Source organism: Meles meles, chromosome 10 (genome assembly GCF_922984935.1).
Source record: "Meles meles chromosome 10, mMelMel3.1 paternal haplotype, whole genome shotgun sequence".
NCBI lineage: Eukaryota > Metazoa > Chordata > Mammalia > Carnivora > Mustelidae > Meles > Meles meles.
Window position 1 is genome coordinate 93,178,842 of NC_060075.1, and position 20,772 is coordinate 93,199,613.

The 20,772-nt window shown below is 37.3% G+C and overlaps 1 gene segment (V, D, J or C); it reads right to left on the minus strand.

The window, feature by feature from the left end:
* The window catches only part of LOC123952184, a 60,991-nt gene that overhangs the window by 14,871 nt on the left and 25,348 nt on the right, over nucleotides 1-20,772 (minus strand). Inside the window, 3 exon segments of the C gene segment in view lie at nucleotides 2,395-2,724; nucleotides 10,566-10,616; nucleotides 17,281-17,286. Coding sequence covers nucleotides 2,395-2,724; nucleotides 10,566-10,616; nucleotides 17,281-17,286 — 387 coding nt within the window.

Here is a 20,772-nt window from a genome sequence, read left to right on the forward strand (position 1 = left end):
TCACTAAGACAGCATGGTACTGGCCCAAAAACAGAAACATAGATCAATGGAACAGAATAGAGAGCCCTGATATGGATCCTCAACCCATGGTCAACTAATCTTTGATAAAGCAGGAAAAAAAAATATCCAGGGGAGGAAAGACAGTCTCTTCAATAAATGGTGGTGGGGAAATAGGACAGCTACATAGAAAAGAATGAAACTCGACCATTCTTTTATACCATGCACAAAGATAAGCTTGAAATGGATGAAAGACCTCAATGTGAGACAGAAATCCATCAAAATCCTGGAGAACATAGGCAGTAACCTCTTCATCATAGACCACAGCAACTTCTTTCAAGACATGTCTCCAAAGGCAAAGGAAACAAAAGTGAAAATGAACTTTTGAACTACATCATGGTAAAACCCCACTGCACAGCAAAGGAAAGAGTCAACAAAACTATGAGGAAACTCACTGAATGGGAGAAGATATTTGCAAATGATGCTATAGACAAAGGGCTGATATCCAAAATCTATAAAGAACTCCTCAAACTCAGCACCCAAAAAAGAGATAATCAGGTCAAATAAATGGACATAAGACATGAATAGACAGTTCTCCAAAGTGGACATACAAATGGCTAACAGACACATGGAAAAATGCTCATCATCATTAGCCATCAGGGAAACTCAAATCAAAACCACATTGAGGTACTGTCTTATGCCAGTTAGAATGGTCAAAATTATCAGGACAGGAAACAACAAGCATTGGAGAGGATGTAGAGAAAGGGGAACGCTCAAACAGTGCTGCTGGCAATGTAAGTTAGTGCGGCCACTTTGGAAAACAGTGCAGAGATTCCTCAAGAAATTAAAAATAGAGCTACCCTATGACCCTGCAATTGCACTCCTGGGTATTTACCCTAAAGATACAGATTTAATGCAAAGAAGGGCCATATGTAGCCCAGTGTTCATAGCAACAATGGCCACAATTGCCAAACTGTGGAAAGAGCCAATAGGCCCTTCAACAGATGAATGGATAAAGAAGGTATGGTCCATATATTGAATTGTAATATTACCCAGTCATCAAAAAGGATGAGTACCCAACTTTTGAATCAACATGGACAGGACTTGAGGAGATTATGCTGAGTGAAATAAACCAAGCAGAAAGTCAATTCTCATATGGTTTCACTTCCTTGTGGAGCATAAGGAATAACAGGGAGAATATTAGGAGAAGGAAAGGAAATGTGAATTGGAGTAAATTGGAGGGGGAGATGAATCATGAGAGACTGTGGACTCTTGGAAAGAAACTGAGGGCTTTGGAGGGGAGTGGGTGATGGGTGAGCTGGGTGATGGGTATTAAGGAGGGCACGTATTGCATGGAGCAGTGAGTGCGGTGCATAAACAATGAATCTTGGAACACTGAAAAAATAAAGTGAGGATATTGCTCTGAAATAATTTTTTAAAGTTTTTTTTTTTGTTTGTTTTTGTTTTTTTTTTTTGTAAGGGAGTGAGAGAGAGAGAGGGTAGAGTCAGAGGGAGAAGCTGACTCCCTGCTGAGTAGGGACCCTCGTGGGACTTGATCCTGGGACTTCAGGATCATTACCTGAGCCAAAGGAAGTCGTTTAACCAACAGAGTCACCCAGGTGCCCCTCTCTGAACCTTTCTTATGTGCAAGGTTGCTAGGTGCTTTCACATGTATTGTTTCATTTAATCCATACAATAAGTAGAAACTATATCACTGTGACAATAATATTTTGGATGATGAAACTGATGTGAGAAAGGCTAAGTGAGTTTGTCTTTCTTTTTTTCTCTGTATGTTCCATAGGCCATACTATTTTATTTTAAAGATTCATTATTTATTTTGAGAAAGAAAGAACACAGGGAGAAGAGGCAGACAGAAAGAAACTCAAGCAGACTCTGCTGAACATGGAGCCTAACGATGGTCTTGATCTCAAGAGCCTGAGATCTTGACCTGAGCTGAATAAATGAGGAATAGATACTGAACTGAGTGAGGTATCCTGGTGCCTTCAAAGCCCATACTATTTGAATTCTGTTGGGAAATAGCGGGACATTTATGCCATCATTAAATAAAACAACATTAGAGGAAATATTATATATATTTGTTTTCATTAATACTTGACAGAAAAGGGGCACCAAGGTGGCTCTGTGGGTTAAAGCCTCTGCCTTAGGCTCAGGTCAGGTCATGAGTCCTGGAATTGAGCCCTGCATCAGGCTCTCTACTCAGCAGGGAGCCTGCTTCCCTTCCTCTCTCTCTCTCTGCCAGTCTCTCTGCCTCCTTGTAACCTCTGTCTGTGAAATACATAAATAAATTCTTTAAAAAAATACTTAACAGAATAGGTAGGGATTTCCCTTTGAAACAAAGTGTTCTGTGTGGTTGTATTCATTTTTATGTGCACATACCTTTGTTTATTGAAGGATAAAGAAGCTCTTGAACAACTTCTCTCCTATTAATTTGGTGGTTGAAGATACATTTGTGTTCTTTATCCATTGATGCTCCAGTCACGGTCAGCCAGCTGAATTTCATGTATGTGTCCTTCGTCTTCATGGTGTCTCCCTGCTGAGATTTCAGAATTGTTTTGTCATCCTTTTCTTGCCAATCTACCTTGATAACATCAGGGAAAAAGTCCTCAAGAAGACAAAGATATGTTCCAGCCTTATGGACTTCTACCTCAGCAAATGAAGGAAGAAAAACTGTGGGCTTGGGAGAAATATCTTCATCAGGACTTTTATCTGTTGAAGAAAATGGAATAACAATTAGAACATAACTAGAGAAACACAGACATTGTGTGGTTTGGAAACAACCAGCACATAGTAAAGGGGAGGAAAGTTGCTATAGAATTAATGCTTGCTGTAGCTTTTCATGTGCAGGGGGTTATGAGGTGTTTATTTTCTTAGTTTCCATGGGAAATGAGCATCTAGAGGTTATGAAACGTGACAAAGTCACAGACATTAAGTGAAAGAGCCTAGATCAAAACATGGAATATTTTTAAACAATACAGTCACTTGTTTGAATGGAAATCTATCAAGTTACTCTTTTAGTTACAAATAGGGGTTCCAAGCCCATTCCTGAATACTAGAATTCTTCTCCTTGATTTCTGATTTTATAGAACATCTTGTTCTCATATCTGGACTACTGTGGGATTTTGAGTAGGACAGTGTTTAATGCTGCACCTCCAAATAATTTACAATGCCTGAAATTTAGAAACAAAATGGCCATATACACAAAACTTCTATTTGAAAATAAAATTGATTATTTTCAGAAATGTTCTTAGAGTAATGTAATCAATTAATGTAATGGTCAGAATTTTGTTTTGCTTCAGGAAATGTTCCCTAAAAGCTAATTTTATATTGGAATTTCATTTGGGGTTGAAGCTTTACTGAGAAGACACCACATTTTGACTCTTAGCAATTCCCTCCAAATCTGAATCTGCCCTCTAAGACTGCTGAACTTGTTGTAGTACCCCTCAATTTTCTTTCATTTCACCTGCTGAATAAAGTCACATATAATGATGTAATGTTAACTGTTCTGGTCAGAGTTTCTTATAAATAGAATGTGAAATTATATAATGAAATATCATGGTTCTCAAGGGTATTTCACTTGGAGACTGGGATATTCTTTGGATATACATTCATTATTAATTAATTTTAAATAGTAATGCTCATTCCGATTTGAGTCCAAACTGAAACACAAATCCTTTATTAATTTTCTCTTTCCAGTAGTTTGGAGGTAGAATTATAATTTCATGGCCATTTCCTAAGAAAAGACTAGGATTTCTCCTTTGAAAAGAAAGGACAAAAAATTCCTCAGAATTCTTGCCTGTGCCCCACAGCTCCTGATTTTTATACTGCATGAGTAAACAATGATGAGTTCTTTAATTCATGCTATAAATAGGTATTAGATCATACTGCACTTGTTTTAATTTTGTACAATTTCCTTATAGTACAAAAAGTATTTTGCTGAATATAATAGAAAACACTGTATTTTTCCTCAACCATATATTTTGGTTTTCAATTTAAAAAGCACATTATATAAAGCAAGATTTATTTTTCAAAGTACATGGTATCCCCATAATTTTTGCCCCTACTCAATACATTAAAGAATCTGATTTTCATCTTATGACGTTTGGTTTCTGTTAGGAACACTTCTGATTCATCAAAGTAAAGAACTTGATAATCCAATCATGAGCTTGGGAAAATCTGGATGATAAGACATTAGGCCTATCTCCTGTCACTTTTCTTTATCTAGAGTCCTGGGGTTTCATTCTTTTCAGGATAAAAGGTATCTTGAACTTCCATAACTTTTTCAGTGTGATAGTTAACTGAGCATTAAGTAATATTCTTCATTTTTTATGATTTGTGCCTATATTTTATAGAATTTATACTATATATTCTTTTCAACTTTCCTTTTTTTAGGATGTTATTTATTTATTTAAGAGAGAGAGAGTGGTCGGGGAGAGGCAAAACAAGAAGGGGAGTGGGAATCCTGAGCAGGCTCCACATAGCCTGGAGTCCAACACAGAGCTCAGGGCTCAATTCCACTACCATGAGATCATGACCAGTTGCTTTAGAGGAGAGCCACCCAGGTGCCCTTCACTATTCTTTATTAAACTTATTAAGATTGTTTTTTATGGCCACAATCATTTCATTGATTTACAAAATAGAGACTGGTTTACAAAGTAAATAATTTCTTCTAATACATTTATATTATTCATAATCAGAAAAATTTTCCAGTAGACTGCCTGAGCTTATATATTTGATGAATATAAAGCTGTGTGATGCCAAAACAATGAACACTGTTATGCTGTAAATAAGCAAATAAAAATAAATAAATTAATTTTAAAAAAAAATAAAGCTGTGTGAATTATATATAAATTAACCAAATGCAATGACACTTTCAATTAAGTATGGTACTGTGAATCTGGATGCGATTCTCCCTCTAGATTTGAAATGAGGCAACATGTTTGCAGCACCTGTTATATGTTATGTGCCAAGTACCTTATTTACAGTCTCTCATTTAATTTGCATATGCCCCTACTCATACATCCTGTTATCCCATCTTTTGGATTAGGAAGCTGAGACCAGAAAATAATCACCCAAGTTCACAAAAGCAACAAGTGGAGCTGGAGCTCAGGTACGTCAGATTCCAAAGTCCAGACTCTCTGACAACACACTTTCTCCCTCAGAAGAGACAATGTGTCAACTCACACAAGCTACCTGATCAACTTTGTTCTTGAGTCAAATTCTTTCAAGACAATTACACATGTTCTGCATGAGCACTTCATGCAAATCCACTTGGACACAAGGTCGGATGCTGTTACAGTGTTTGCACAATGTAGTCTATGCCGACCTTTACCAGAAGGATTGACAGAAAAATCTCTTCTAAGATTTCCTCATCTAAACATGCTATGAAAATTAGACATTATTATTATAATTAACATTACCATAATTATTAGCAATTTGTCTGTGATTATTGTTACTCCAACATGACATTTTATTCTCATGGGACAAAACTTTCCCTTACTAATGGGAATGCAGTATTTGGGATAACAATTGGACCTATGTCATGTTAGATCACTAGACTGTCACCTGCCTGACCAGGTCTACTGAAGGTCACCATCTGTGAATGACATTAAATGTCATGATGCCCACAGTAAAGATGCAGTGGGAGCATGAAATGCATTTGTTAAAGATCATTTCTTCCATTTCGTAAAATGTATGTGGAAGGAAATGCCCACTCTTTGACTTCACATTCCTGCTAAAGGACTCATGCACTGCAGTCTTTTTCTCATGTCGTGATGGGGAAAACAACATGTGTGAAAATTTGGTGTGCTTCATTTTTTTCAGTTAATAAAAAGTATGTATTCTAATACATGTTTCTCCTACCTTTGAACATAAAATTGTACCCTACACTTTGTACTAGATAATCACGGGCCTTTTTTCTTCTACTTCCCTTAATGTTTTTGATCTTCTATTTTTATTTCTTTGCCGAACTGTACTTGCATATTTTATTTTAGGCCTTCTCAAACAGATTTTGTAAATAGGCAGTATTAGTAAATGAAAAATAGTTTGTATATTAGAGCTCCTTTCTGTTTCTGCCCGGAGCCTGATAATTTAGTGAGGTCTACCTTGAAGTTGACATGAAAAATGGGAGACACTACATCAAAAACTAATCATGTACAGTATGGTGACTAACATAATAATAAAAAAAGGAAAAATGGGAGAAGAAGTTTGAAAATCCCACTCTGTGATATAAATACAAGACATTCAGAATTCAAACACACTGAAATGTCAGAGCATAAGAGGAAGCTTTCATCCCCCAAATTATGCCTCATAAAACAGAGGTTGCCTTATGTTTCAGTTTGGGCAACTTCTCATTTTAAAAAATGGTCTTCTAATACTCTACTTTGATTAAACAATGCACTTGGACATGATATTAACCTAAAATAAACTCAATTAAATCTAGTTTAGAGGTAGTACCAGTAAAAAAAAAATTAAGAAGTTTCAGATGGATTTGGTAAATATTACCTGGGACTAAATATACCTGGGACTCTATACCATATGCTTACATTGTACATATACATAATGACAGAATAAATGAAAAAAGGCTTTTATTTTCTAGTGGATAAATGTCTTTCAATTAAATATCCAATGCTCTCATCATAATGGCAACCCCAAATTTACATTCCGACCCTAAGATGACTCAGAAATTTGTTCTAATGTATACATTTTAGAAGCTTGTGAAGAATCTGAACACAATTTTTATAGAAATTTGAGGCACAAAAAGTAGTATTTCTCAGGTGTTATTTGCAATAATATAATTTTAATTTATAGGCATAGTCCAATGAAGATATAAACTATTTTTTTAAAAGATTTCATTTATTTATTCGACAGAGAGAGATCACAAGTAGGCAGAGAGGTAGGCAGAGGGAGAGAGAGGGAAGCAGGCTTCCTGCTGAGCAGAGAGCCCGATGTGGGACTTGATCCCAGGACCCTGAGATCATGACCTGAGCCGTAGGCAGTGGCTTAACCCACTGAGCCACCCAGGCGCCCAATGAAGACATAAACTATTGAAAGTGAATATGTGAGAGATGCCTGGGTGGCTCTGTCTGTTAAGTGTCATGACCAAGGTCATGACCCCAGAGTCCTGGGATAGAACACATTTCCGTGGGATCCCTGATCAGTGGGAGTCTGCTTCTCCTTCTCTGTCTGCTCTCTCCCCAGTTCCTGTGTGCTCTCTCTTTCTCTCTGTCTCTCATGCATGCATGCTCTGGCTCTCAAATAAATAAAAAATACAACATTTTATTTAAAAAAGTAAATATTTGATTTTTATGTACATTAGTATAATTTTATATATTCAATTATAAAACCTCTCCCTTATTTACATCCAGACATTTCCACTGGAAAGGGAGAGATTGGCTTAGGTTGAGGCTAACAATATATGAGGTATTGCTTACTACATTCTGCTTATTTTTAGAAACTTGTAACAATGAGTCTTAGAAATTGAAAGTATTCGGCAAATCCTGACCAAATTGTTCTAAAGTGTCCTGTAGACTAGATCAAAATGAATACATTTCTCTATACTCCCAATTTAAGAAGAACTCCACTGGGTGACAATTGGAATTTGTAGGACTGACTTTTTTAATGATGGGTCATGTCCCAACTTATGCAGTAGATATTTTCATATTTAATTTCATTTATTTTCACAACATCTACTTGAGATGGTGGCTACATTGACAGAATGGATGGAAATACAGCAAATGTTAACAGTATATATGTCATTATAAATCTTTAACACTTTATTTTTTTCTCTTTTCCATTTTTCCCTAGTGGGCATATATTTTTATAACTTTATAATTTTAAGAAAGTGATAATCAATAACTCTAAATTTATTTGCTGAAGATGATTATATAGAAAGTGATAGATCCTGAATTAAAACTCTACATTTTTCTCTGCACCACAATCTCCCAAAACAAGTTTTCAGGACCTTCTGAATTACATCATTAATTAGATAGCTAAAGTTAATATTGCAGTCAATTGGGAAAAAAACAGGACTAGAAAGTTGCTTTTTAATTTGTGAATCCATGTGTGCCTATAATGACAGCAAGAAAAACACCAAAATATGTCTTTCCTTTCATTTTTCCAAAGTTTCACAAGTCTTATGAAAATTCTTTGAAAACACTTATTCAACTAGATCCTGTAGGGTAGAAACCTCCGTGTGAGATGTTCTCCCTCATCCAGGCAAAATTTTATCTCTAAGTCTAATGAAGAATGAAAAAATTTACTAGGCTGAATTTAGAAAAACCAAACCTAGCTTTGACATTCTTGGATATGTTTGTACAGTTAAATATGTCGATATCTGATATGAATTGCCTTCACACAAAAATGCAAGTTTATCAATTTTTGTTCATTCCTTTCGTTTGGTTATTTTTGAATCTAATAAATAAGATACACAAATTTCTTTACAAATCTCTCAACAAAGAAATCCCTAAGGGATTAACGGCTCTACCTCTTAGGAACTCCAGATGCTCTAGCTAGTTGGCTCCTTGTGAATGTCCTGCAAGCTAGATCAGGCACAACTACCCCCAGGACTGGGACAGAGTCAACAACCTCTTCTAGTAACCCACTGATATTTATGACCAAACTCGGACCAAACTTAGAATTCTGAGCCAGCACCAGCACCTACCCTGCCTCCCACCACGACCCACATCACCTACTTCCTCCCCCTACCTTATAGGGAAGAATTTAAAAATATCTTACCTGTAACCCTGAGCAATGTGCCAGGACCAAGCACTTTTTTGTACCACGAGCTACTCCAGCTACACTGTCTGAAAAGCTTTTACAGAAAACTTCCTGTGTGCCTCCTTTAAAATGTCTCTGTATTCTTTTAATATTTATGTAAATATACATATAAATAGGCACTGCTAACATTAAATAAAGATGAATCTCAAGCAAACTCACATTAGATATGAACATAGTCAAGAATGGATAACCTGACCCCTCTTCTGCCTGGATAGCTTGGGTCTGTCTTTTCCATCTCAATCACACACATTGGAGAGTCTGATTTTACCTTTAGTCACCATGTTCCTGAAACTTCTAAATCTTTTTTCTTAAAAGGTTTTCATGTATCATATCAGTTCTTTTCCTAGAGTGTAATTTATAGTTACTATTTCTGTGATTTTAAAAAGGATAAAGATAGAAATAATATTAAGAAATAAATATTTAAAAATAAAATAATTTTTAAGTTAATATTTAAAAATTGAATATATGCATATTCAATATTATATATATATATATATATATTTTATCTCTACACGCTGAGGAGTGGTTATCTGGCTTGATTATAAATTAAATTCTTTCCAGAATTCGGCCCTCACTGATACAAGAACAGATGAGTTATTAAAGAGTGAGAAATATTAACCAATTTATTGCTGAAATACTGTTCCTTTGAACTTCAGATTGTCCTGACAAGTTCCAGGATATTGATTTAAAACCCTGAGCTGCTCATCAGAAGATCCTAACTTGGTTTGGTCTTTCTGCCGCTGTCCCAGCAGGAGGGCAGAGGCAGCTCCAAGGTCCGCAGCTGAGTCCTGCATACAGCACAGCTGCTCCTGTTCTTCTGCCAGCTTCCAGAGTCCCAGCAGATTTAACCCAATGCGGAAAGATAGAAAAGAATGGTCTCAAAAGGACTTGTCCCTTTATAAAAATACCCTAAGCATCACATTGTGAGAATTTAATAAATGCATATTCAACATGACTTACTTGATGTCTTGGGAGGAAGAGAAACAATTTTAGTGCCATGATGAGAAACAGAAGCATTGTTTTCTGCATGAAGAGTCATACAAATTTTGAGCTATCACTATTACTCATTCAACTGCATAGTCTATTTAAAAGGTCAGACTACAAAAGACTATATATTCAGAATACATTTATGGCTTAATGTTTCTCATAGCATATAATGGTTAGACCATGCAGTAGGGAACAAACAAGTATCTATCGGGTCCCAAACGTTGCCATAGTAACTAGTCATGTGAATGTAGTCAAATAACTGACTCTCTAAGTCTCAGGTTCCCATCAGTGAAATTGGAATAAGAAGATCCCCCGTAAAATGCTCTTAAGGATTGAGACAAGGCACAGAAACAAGGCAGGCTTTGCAGATTATTAGAGAAAGGAACAGTATTCATTAAGAAAGGAGCACTATTAAGACTATAGGTACTTCATCAAAGAGTGTCTCACTTAAAAAGCCACCTACATGAAAAACATCTTGAATAAATAACTTACACAAATACGTCACAGGCATGGTCTCGGATACACTTTAATTTCAAGACTGCATCTATAGTTTTGTGTGTATATTTTCTCAAGTAGAATTTCAATATGCTTGCAAGCAAGGAAGTCAATAAACCATTCACAAAGTAGTTTTATTTCCATACACAACTGAAAATTTGTTGCTATGTATGGAAACATTTATTAGCTGCAAAATTACTGTCTAAATGCTAAGTTGATTCTACATTTTTTTCTAAAAAGCACCTATCAGTTTTTCATTCAGAGTACCTAAAAATAACAAAGTTACTTACCAAGAGAAATTATTATAAGCTTAGTTCCTTCTACAGATCTCTTGATCCAGCCTGGTTAACGGTTACCACACTGGTTAGAGCTTCTACAGAAATGTAAGCCTTCTCCTGAGGTTCTTGTCAGGGCCAGCAGGTAGAAACCTTGTACTGGCAGTTTGGTCTTTTGAGATCATTAAAAGATCTTGAATATAGGCTTCATGGCATGTGATATTTTATAAATCTGCCTCAGATTAATTGATCAAAATGTCTGCTTTGATGGAGGCAACAATCCTGGAAAATGCTGATAGAAAACTGAGATGAAGAAAGCAAATAAAAAGAGAGCGAAAGGGAGGGAGGGAGGAAGGGAGAGACAGAAAGAAAGAGGGAGAGAGAGAAAGAAATAGAGAGAAAGGAAGAAAGGAAGGAAGGAAGAGAGAATGAGAGGGAGGGAGGGAGAGAAGGGGAGGAAGGTGAAAGAAAGTGAAATAAGAAAAGAAGAAAGAAAGAAAGAAAAAGAAAAGAAAAGAAAGATCAGGACAAAGTGGTCAACCAATGACTTTTCTAAATTACCAGAAACAGTTTTCAGAGAATTAAGCGGTTTTGATTTCCAGGTATTCAAGTGTGTGAAACTGCTCAGAGATGCATCAAAGGAAACCTCTTCTGTTCTCACAAACACTGGCCTACTCTGTCAGCAGTTTAGGGTTATATTTCTGAAAGGAATAGGCTTCACTAACTGAAAAAGCTAACATGTCAACAGAAACATAATTGAGAAATGTGGACAATGGTCTGCATTTTTTAGTAAGCCACATTTACCATTCAGCTACACAAATCTTCACCAAGGAAAGCAAAGTAGAAAATACTTTCTGTGATGATAATATTTTCCTGGAATAAAGGGGAAAATTGTAGAATTCTATCTCCCTCAGAAAAACAGATTCTTTTTTTTTAAATATTTTATTTATTTGGTATATAGAGAGAGATCACAAGTAGATAGAGAGGCAAGTAGAGAGAGAGGGGGAAGCAGGCTCCCTGCTGAGCAGAGAGCCCCATGTGGGGCTCGATCCCAGGACCCTGAGATCATGACCTGAGCCGAAGGAAGAGGCTTAACCCACTGAGCCACCCAGGCGCCCCAGAAAAACAGATTCTTTATTAAAACTCAAACTAGAAAACAAACCCTCTGCTACCTTGAAAGAAGAAGCCTCTTGGAAGCTATTCTGTGATCTTTGGAAATATACCTGCGACCTTGCCTCTGTGGATAAGTAGCTTGGACAAGGCAATTGCCCTCCCTGGTTTCCCACATCCCATCTGCTGTGTGAGCATTAAGCTACTTATGTGCAAAAGGCTGCTCCTTTTCCAACAGCTTATGAAGCTGTGATTAAGAGCCAGAAAGGGTCTGCTGTGGCTGCTCAAGTGAGAAAGGAGTTGAGGGTTAGTGATGGAGAAGGTTTCCTTACAGATCCCTTCTGACTCTGTGACATTGCAAGATCCCAGCATGCACAATAGTGGGGCTTCCAGAGACTTAAAGACATGAAGGGTTATCAAGGAAAAGACGCTTATCAATCCCAAGCAGGAATTGAGCTTGTGTCGTTCATAATCCCGGATGAGCTATCCAGGATTCATTCCAGCAGTTCTCTTTTTGTTGGGACCACTGCCGAATGGGCTCTCCAAGGACCCTAGAGAGACTGCATCATACGTGCATGCTTCTGTCTGCTGTTCTGGCAAAGGAGACTTGATCCTGAGAAATTCTCGTTTTGCGATCTTCATTTGAAAAGCAAAGGAGAGAAGTCAGAAGCAATTGCATAAATTGACAGTGGACATGAAAACAGTGATCCCAAGAGACAGGAGTGTAGTCAACACAAATCAAGCTGGAGTCACATGTTCATTCATGGGGTTGGCGTTTCCCTGGAATAGTCAGAATTTTCTCCAAGATGGCCATGCATCAGGACTGGGGAGGCGGTAGCAAACCTGTTCTTCAGAGGCCAGGATTGGGGAGGAAGTTTTGTTTTAAAACCAATGGAAGACCTTAACAGTAAGATATGTCTCAGTGGCATTTTACTATGTCCCTGGCATAGAGAACTCTCAGGTCCCAGATGACTGCACCAAAACACCCCTGTTACAATAACTCCATGTTATCTTCCTTTTGGGGGCAACACGTTCACTTTCTTCCTTTAGGCTTTGCTTCAAACCCACCTATCCTTGAACTCTTTTTCTCTCAGAGTTACGGACTTCTCATCTTATTTGGTAAGCGTGTGGGGAAGTATAAGACTATCAGGAAAACTGGAAGAAAAGACTTATTACTGTATATAATAACAATGAGATAATAATCCCACCACTTTATGCAGAACTTTATGCATTTTATATAATTTATAAAATGAACTTTATACACACCATCATACATTTTATAGATCAGTGATCAGTAGTCTGAAGAAAATTCACCAATTTGGAAGAATTTGAACAATTACTATAGTTATTACTTTAGGTGCTATGAGGTTACAACACTGCTGTGAGTAAGAGAAATCTTGGAGGAAAAAAATCCTTCGTTTTACTATCCTGGACTCTCTTCCTATTCACAAGTCTTAGGTTTTCCAAAGAAAGCGAACTTTACTGTTGTTTGGAGGACAATGTAAATTGTGACATTTAAATAGTCTCTGAGTTCCTGTGTTAGCTGAGCTGGGTCAGGGAAGCAGTTCTGTTGTAATGGGAAAGGACCCTGTGATGTGTTGACCCTGTGCTAGACCTGTCCTATATGCAACCTTCTTCAGTCCCCAACAACCGCATGACAAAGACTGAGTAACTTACCTGGATTGTGTCAGTTACGTGGCTGAGCAAGAATTCAAAGAAGTTCTCTATCACTCCAAAGGCTTTATAATTTCCATCGTTCATTCATTCATTCATCATTCATTCATCGTATAACATTGTACACACTGGGATGGCTTCCTTCCCAGGAAACTTCTTATAGATGGAGAAACAGAAAAAATTCACATGTCCAAAAGCCAACCTAGTCCCCACAGAGGTAAAGATAAAGAAAAAGTAACTTTGGGTCACGTGGGCTTGAGTTAACTGGTCAGGAGTAGGCTGGATTTGAAGTTTGTTGTTGCTATGTGATGGGGGTTGAAATTTGTTCTGGTCAGAGTTCAGACACGTAAAAGTCCTCTAGTTGTATTTTGTCTTCGTCTCTTCACCTGTCTTTGAATCCTCTCCTTGTTCTGCTCCCCAGAAAGGGTCTGTCTCTCGAAGCTCTCTGAGCTCTGTCCCACTGTGACTTTTGCCCAAGGTTTGCTAACATGGTGGTAAAAGGTCACAGAAGCAGACATTCACTGATAGTTTTACTAAGTCCCAATTTTAAGCAGATACTGTGAAACCGAGTCTTAAAGACATGGCCTTCACAAGTATTCCCGCCTCTTTTCCAGAGGTGGAACATTTCCAATTGCATTCCCAGCTGCAGGAGGTACTCACCAACTTCAAGCTGTGGTTGGATGCCCATCCTTGAGCAGATGAAAACCTGTTACTTTTGGACAGAGGGGAGATCTTCTGGGCAAAGTTTCAGTGGTTGCCTCCTTTGCCTTCGTTCAATTGCCATTGGATTCCACCAGGGCCTTCCTCTGCAATGAAGTCACTTTTTTCTATGGTGGTAGATTAGTTCTGGATGGATAGCAGCTCTTGTTCCTCCTGCAGCACCAAGGGAAGTGTTCTCTGGATTGTCCCTGATCTTCCATGGAAGAATTGTGTGGGGCTCTGGAGAAGACAAAAAAATACCCCTTATATATTCCTAAGGTTCACACTCTTCCTCCAGTCTATGGAGCTTTTTTTATTGCATTAACAAATTCTACTTGAATCATCAGATCAGGTGGATGTGTTTGACAACTTCTGTCCCAGGTGAGTAAAGGCTCACCTCCTGTTTCTCCCTGCAAGTGCCTGTCTGTCTCCAGTTTTTCTAAAATTCATATACCCTGCAACCTCAATTCCCTGAAGGACTCAAGCAAATCATTAAGTTTCATTCCTACTTTTTTGAATATTATTGTAAAATTGTAGCAGTTCCGTTTTTGCCTCTCTACATCTCTGAGCTCATGTGTCTCCTCTGCCGTATTTATGGTTTGTTTGTTTTTTTATTTTCCTTACATTAAAAGTCTAAAAGACCTGGGCACCTGGGTGTTTCAGTTAGTGACGCCTTCGGTCAGGACATGTTCCCAGGGTCCTGGGGTAAAGTCCAGCATTGCCACCCTCTGCCTCTGCCTCTCTTTTTTATTCTGCTTGCATTTTGCTTGTTTGTTTTTAATGACATTGATAATTTTTCTTGAAGAACATTGACCTATCATTTTGTAGAAAGTCTTATATTCTGAAATTTAAAAAATTTTTCCTCAAAAAATTGTTCTTAAAGATAAATAACAAATAATAACAAATAATAAAATAATTCAGAGAAGTAAATTTCAGATGATTTTAGCCTAATTTCTACTATTTGTCTTTTCCTTTTTTAAATTGGGTTTATTTTCATACTGAGTTGTGACATTTCTCTTAGTACTCTGAACACCAGTCTTATCCCTCATTTGTCTTTGAAAAATAAATTCTACTCTTTGTCTTTTCCTGTTTTATTTTTTTTATTTAAAGATTTTTATTTATTTATTTATTGGACAGACAGAGATCACATGTAGGCCGAGGCAGGCAGTGAGAGATGAGGAAGCAGGCTCCCCGCTGAACAAAGAGCCCGATGCAGGGATCAATTCCAGGACCTTGGGAATATGACCTGAGCCAAAGGCAGAGGCTTTAACCCACTGAGCCAACCTGGTGCCCCTCCCTTTTTAAATTATGCTTATTTCTTACTGAATTGTGACATTTCTCTTAGTACTCTGAACACCAGTCTTATCCCTGATTTGTCTTTCGAAAATATTTTATTCCAGTACATGGCTTTTCCTTCCATTTTCCTGACATTTCCTATTTTCCTTTTTTTTTTTTTTTTTTAATCTTGCAAGAGGAGAAATGTTAAATTTGAGAAAGTACAGTTTCTCAAACCTTTCTTTTATGAACTTGTTTTTGGTGTCCTAATTGAGCAATCTTTGCCAAACCCAAGGTCACAAAAAATTTCTTCTGTATTTTCATCCAGAACTTTCACTTTTCAAGTTATACATTTACGACCTATAAAACATTTTTAAGTAGTTTGTATATATGGTGGTTCGTATTGATTTTTACTTGTTTTTTATTTGTTGTTGTTGTTGTTTTCTTCACATAGATGAACAATGGTTCCAATATCATTTGTTGAAAAATCTATTTTCTGTTCATTGGATTACCTTGGTAACATGTTAAAAATTAGTTAAGCACTTAAGGGTCACATTCGCTCTGAATTGTTTTCCTCTTTGCTATGTATCAATGAATTCACTAATACTCCGCAGTCTTGTCATTGAAGTTTCATAGTAGTGTTAAAACTCTTTTGAAAACTGATCTGGCAGTGGTATGCCTTTTACCTACTTGTATGAATTTTGCAACCAGTTTATTGATTTCTATGAAAAGTCCTCCTGGATTTTCATTGGGATTACACTAAATCTACTTACCCTTTGGAGAACTTCTGACATCTTATATATATTAAGTCTTCCAATCTATGCACATAGTATACCTCCCCATGTATTTAGTTCTTCTTCAACTCTCTCATTAAAGTTCTATTGTTTTCAGCATACAAACCCTTCATATTTTAGAAAGATTTTCACTATGTGTCCTAAAGGTTTTTTTTTTTTTTATATTGTAGTTGTGGCTATAATAAATGATATTTTTTTAATATTTCAATTTCCAATTGTGAATTGCTAGTATATAAACACAATTGATTTTGCCTCCTACATCTATTTTACACTGTATAGTCCTCCATTGTGAGCATGTGTCATCATTTACTTACGCAGTCTACTTCGTCTGCATATTTATGTAATTTCACGTTTTGCAGTTACCCAATGAATACCTTTGACATAATATTTTCAAAGTGTTGAGATTGTGCCTTTAAAGTAAATTTCTGAAAGTATTTTTGCTAGGTTGAAAAGCAAATGCCTATGAACTTTTGTTCGATATTTCCAAATTCCCCAAGGAAATGACTGTAGTTTTGCATCTTATGAGAAATGTATGATTGCCTGCTTTCTTTCACAGCTTTGTCAACAGAGAAATTACAAACTTTTATTCTTTTATCAACTTTGCAAAAGTTTAAGAGCTATTTGTATATTTCTTTTCATAAACTTTTCATATCTTTTGCCATTTTCTTATAGGATATTTTAAATGTCTTACCTCCATTTTTAAAAAATAAATAAAAACAGCTTCTGAAAAAAAAGAAAAAAAAAGAAAGAAAAAAATTTAAAAAATAAAACAAATAAAAAAATATAATAAAGAAAGAAAAAATATATATATTTAGATGAACTAGTCAAAAATGTTAAAAAAGAAAAGGGTAAAAGTTTTAAAAAATTTAGCAGAAGAAGAAAAAAGAAAAAAGAAAAAAAATTGAAAAAAGAAAAAAAAATTGAAAAAAGAAAAAAAAATTGAAGTAGCCGCAAGACTAAAGAATCATGGGGAGAAAGCCATGAGTTCTGTGCTTTGCTTTCTCCTCCTCTGGAATTGCTCTGCTGTCTTAGGAATTGAATCTGCTTTCTCCTTGATAGATGAACTTCGTCCTGGCTGGATATTTTGTTGATAGCTTATCTAAACATTGCAAACACCTACAAATCAAACTGGAGATCGAAGAGAAGAAGAACAGCAACTCTAGAAACAGAAAATCAACCACTTTCTGAAAGGTAGGACTGGCGGAGAAGTGAATCTAAAACGACGGGAAGATAGACCGTGTGGGGAGGGGCCGGCTCCCGGCAAGCGGCGGAGGAACGGAGCACAAAATCAGGACTTTTAAAAGTCTGTTCCACTGAGGGACATTGCTCCAGAGGCTAACCCAGGGTGAAGCCCACGCAGGGTCAGCGTGGCTGCAGGTCCCGCAGGGTCACAGAAGGATCGGGGGTGTCGGAGTGTCGCAGAGCTCGCAGGTATTAGAACGGAGAAGCCGGCTGCAGAGACAGAGCCAAGGACTGAACTCTCAGCTCGGGGTTACCTTGAACTGGTCGCGGGCTGGGTGAGCTCAGAGCGCGGCTAGAGGCTGGGGATATGGGAGTGATTGGGTGCTGTCCTCTGGGGGTGCACTGAGGAGTGGGGCGCCAGGCTCACGGCTCCTCCGGGCTGGAGACTAGGAGGCCGCCATTTTCATTCCCGTCCTCCGGAACTCTACGGAAAGCGTTCAGGGAACAGAAGCTCCCAAAAGCGAATCCGAGCTGATTACTTAGTCCGGCCACCGGTAAGGGCGGTGCAATCCCTCCTCCAGCAAAACACTTGAGAGTCACTGCAACAGGCCCCTCCCCCAGAAGATCAACAAAATATCCAGCCAGGACGAAGTTCATCTATCAAGGAAAGTAGTTTCAACTCCTAAGAAAGCAGCGCACTTCCAGAGGAGGAGAAAGCAAAGCACGGAACTCAAGGCTTTCTCCCAATGATTCTTTAGTCTTGCGGCTACTTCAATTTTTTTTTCTTTTTTCAATTTTTTTTTCTTTTTTCTTCTTCTGCTAAATATTTTAAAACTTTTACCCTTTTCTTTTTTAACGTTTTTTGACTAGTTTATCTAAATATATATATTTTTTATTTCTCTTTTATATTTTTTCTTTATTTGTTTTATTTTTTAAATTTTTTTCTTTTTTTTTTTCTGAACCTCTTTTTATCCCCTTTCTTCCCCCCACAATTTGGGGTTCCTTCTCATTTGGTTACAGCACATTTTTCCGGGGTCTTTGCCACCCTTTTCGTATTTTATTTGCTCCTTCATATCCTCTTATCTGGACAAAATGACAAGGCAGAAAAAATCACCACAGACAAAAGAACAAGAGACAGTACCGAAGGCTAGGAACCTAATCAACACAGACATTGGTAATATGTCAGATCAAGAGTTCAGAATGACGATTCTGAACATTCTAGCCGGGCTCGAAAAAGGCATGGAAGATATTAGAGAAACCCTCTCTGGAGATATTAAAGCCCTTTCTGGAGAAATTAAAGAACTAAAATCTAACCAAGTTGAAATCAAAAAAGCTATTAATGAGGTGCAATCAAAAATGGAGGCTCTCACTGCTAGGATAAATGAGGCAGAAGAAAGAATTAGTGATATAGAAGACCAAATGACAGAGAATAAGGAAGCCGAGCAAAAGAGGGACAAACAGCTACTGGACCATGAGGGGAGAATTCGAGAGATAAGTGACACCATAAGATGAAACAACATTAGAATAATTGGGATTCCAGAAGAAGAAGAAACAGAGAAGGGAGCAGAAGGTCTATTGGAGAGAATCATTGGTGAGAATTTCCCTAATATGGCAAAGGGAACAAGCATCAAAATCCAGGAGATGCAGAGAACCCCCCTCAAAGTCAACAAGAATAGGCCCACACCCCGTCACCTAATAGTAAAATTTACAAGTCTTAGTGACAAAGAGAAAATCCTGAAAGCAGCCCGAGAAAAGAAGTCTGTAACATACAATGGTAAAAATATTAGATTGGCGGCAGATTTATCCACAGAGACCTGGCAGGCCAGGAAGAGCTAGCATGATATATTCAGAGCACTAAACGAGAAAAACATGTAGCCAAGAATACTCTATCCAGCTAGGCTATCATTGAAAATAGAAGGAGAGATCAAAAGCTTCCAGGACAAACAAAAACTGAAAGAATTTGCAAACACCAAACCAGCTCTACAGGAAATATTGAAAGGGGTCCTCTAAGCAAAGAGAGAGCCTAAAAGGAGTAGATCAGAAAGGTACAGAGACAATATACAGTAACAGTCACCTTACAGGCTACTAATGGCACTAAATTCATATCTCTCAATAGTTACCCTGAATGTTAATGGGCTAAATGCCCCAATCAAAAGACACAGGGTATCAGAATGGATAAAAAAACAAAACCCATCAGTATGTTGCCTACAAGAAACTCATTTTACACGCGAAGACACCTCCAGGTTTAAAGTGAGGGGGTGGAAAACAATTTACCATGCTAATGGGCATCAGAATAAAGCTGGGGTGGTGATTCTTATATTAAATCAATTAGATTTTAAGCCAAAGACTATAACAAGAGATGAAGAAGGACACTATATCCTACTCAAAGGGTCTGTCCAACAAGAAGATCTAACAATTTTAAATATCTATGCCCCTAACGTGGGAGCAGCCAACTATATCAATCAATTAATAACAAAATCAAAGAAACACATCAATAATAATACAATAATAGTAGGGGACTTTAACACTCCCCTCACTGAAATGGACAGATCATCCAAGCCAAAGATCAACAAGGAAATAAAGGCCTTAAATGACACACTGGACATCACAGATATATTCAGAACATTTCATCCCAAAACAACAGAATACACGTTCTTCTCTAGTGCACATGGAACCTTCTCCAGAATAGATCACATCCTGGGTCACAAATCAGGTCTCAACTGGTATCAAAAGATTGGGATCATTCCCTGCATATTTTCAGACCACAATGCTCTGAAGCTAGAACTCAATCACAAGAGGAAAGCTGGAAAGAACCCAAATACATGGAGACTAAACAGCATCCTTCTAAAGAATGAATGGGTTAACCAGGAAATTAAAGAAGAATTGAAAAAAATCATGGAAACAAATGATAATGAAAACACAACAGTTCAAAATCTATGGGACACAGCAAAGGCAGTACTGAGAGGAAAATATATAGTGGTACAAGCCTTTCTCAAGAAACAAGAAAGGTCTCAAGTACACAACCTAACCCTACATGTAAAGGAGCTGGAGAAAGAACAAGAAAGAAACCCTAAACCCAGCAGGAGAAGAGAAATCATAAAGATCAGAGCAGAAATCAATGAAATAGAAACCAAAAAAACAATAGAAAAAATCAATGAAACTAGGAACTGGTTCTTTGAAAGAATCAATAAGATTGATAAACCCCTGGCCAGACTCATCAAAAAGAAAAGAGAAAGGACCCAAATCAATAAAATCATGAATGAAAGAGGAGAGATCACAACTAACACCAAAGAAATACAGACAATTATAAGAACATACTATGAGCAACTCTACGCCAACAAATTGGACAATCTGGAAGAAATGGATGCATTCCTAGAGACATATAAACTACCACAACTGAACCAGGAAGAAATAGAAAACCTGAACAGGCCCAAAACCAGTAAGGAGATTGAAACAGTCATCAAAAATCTCCAAACAAACAAAAGCCC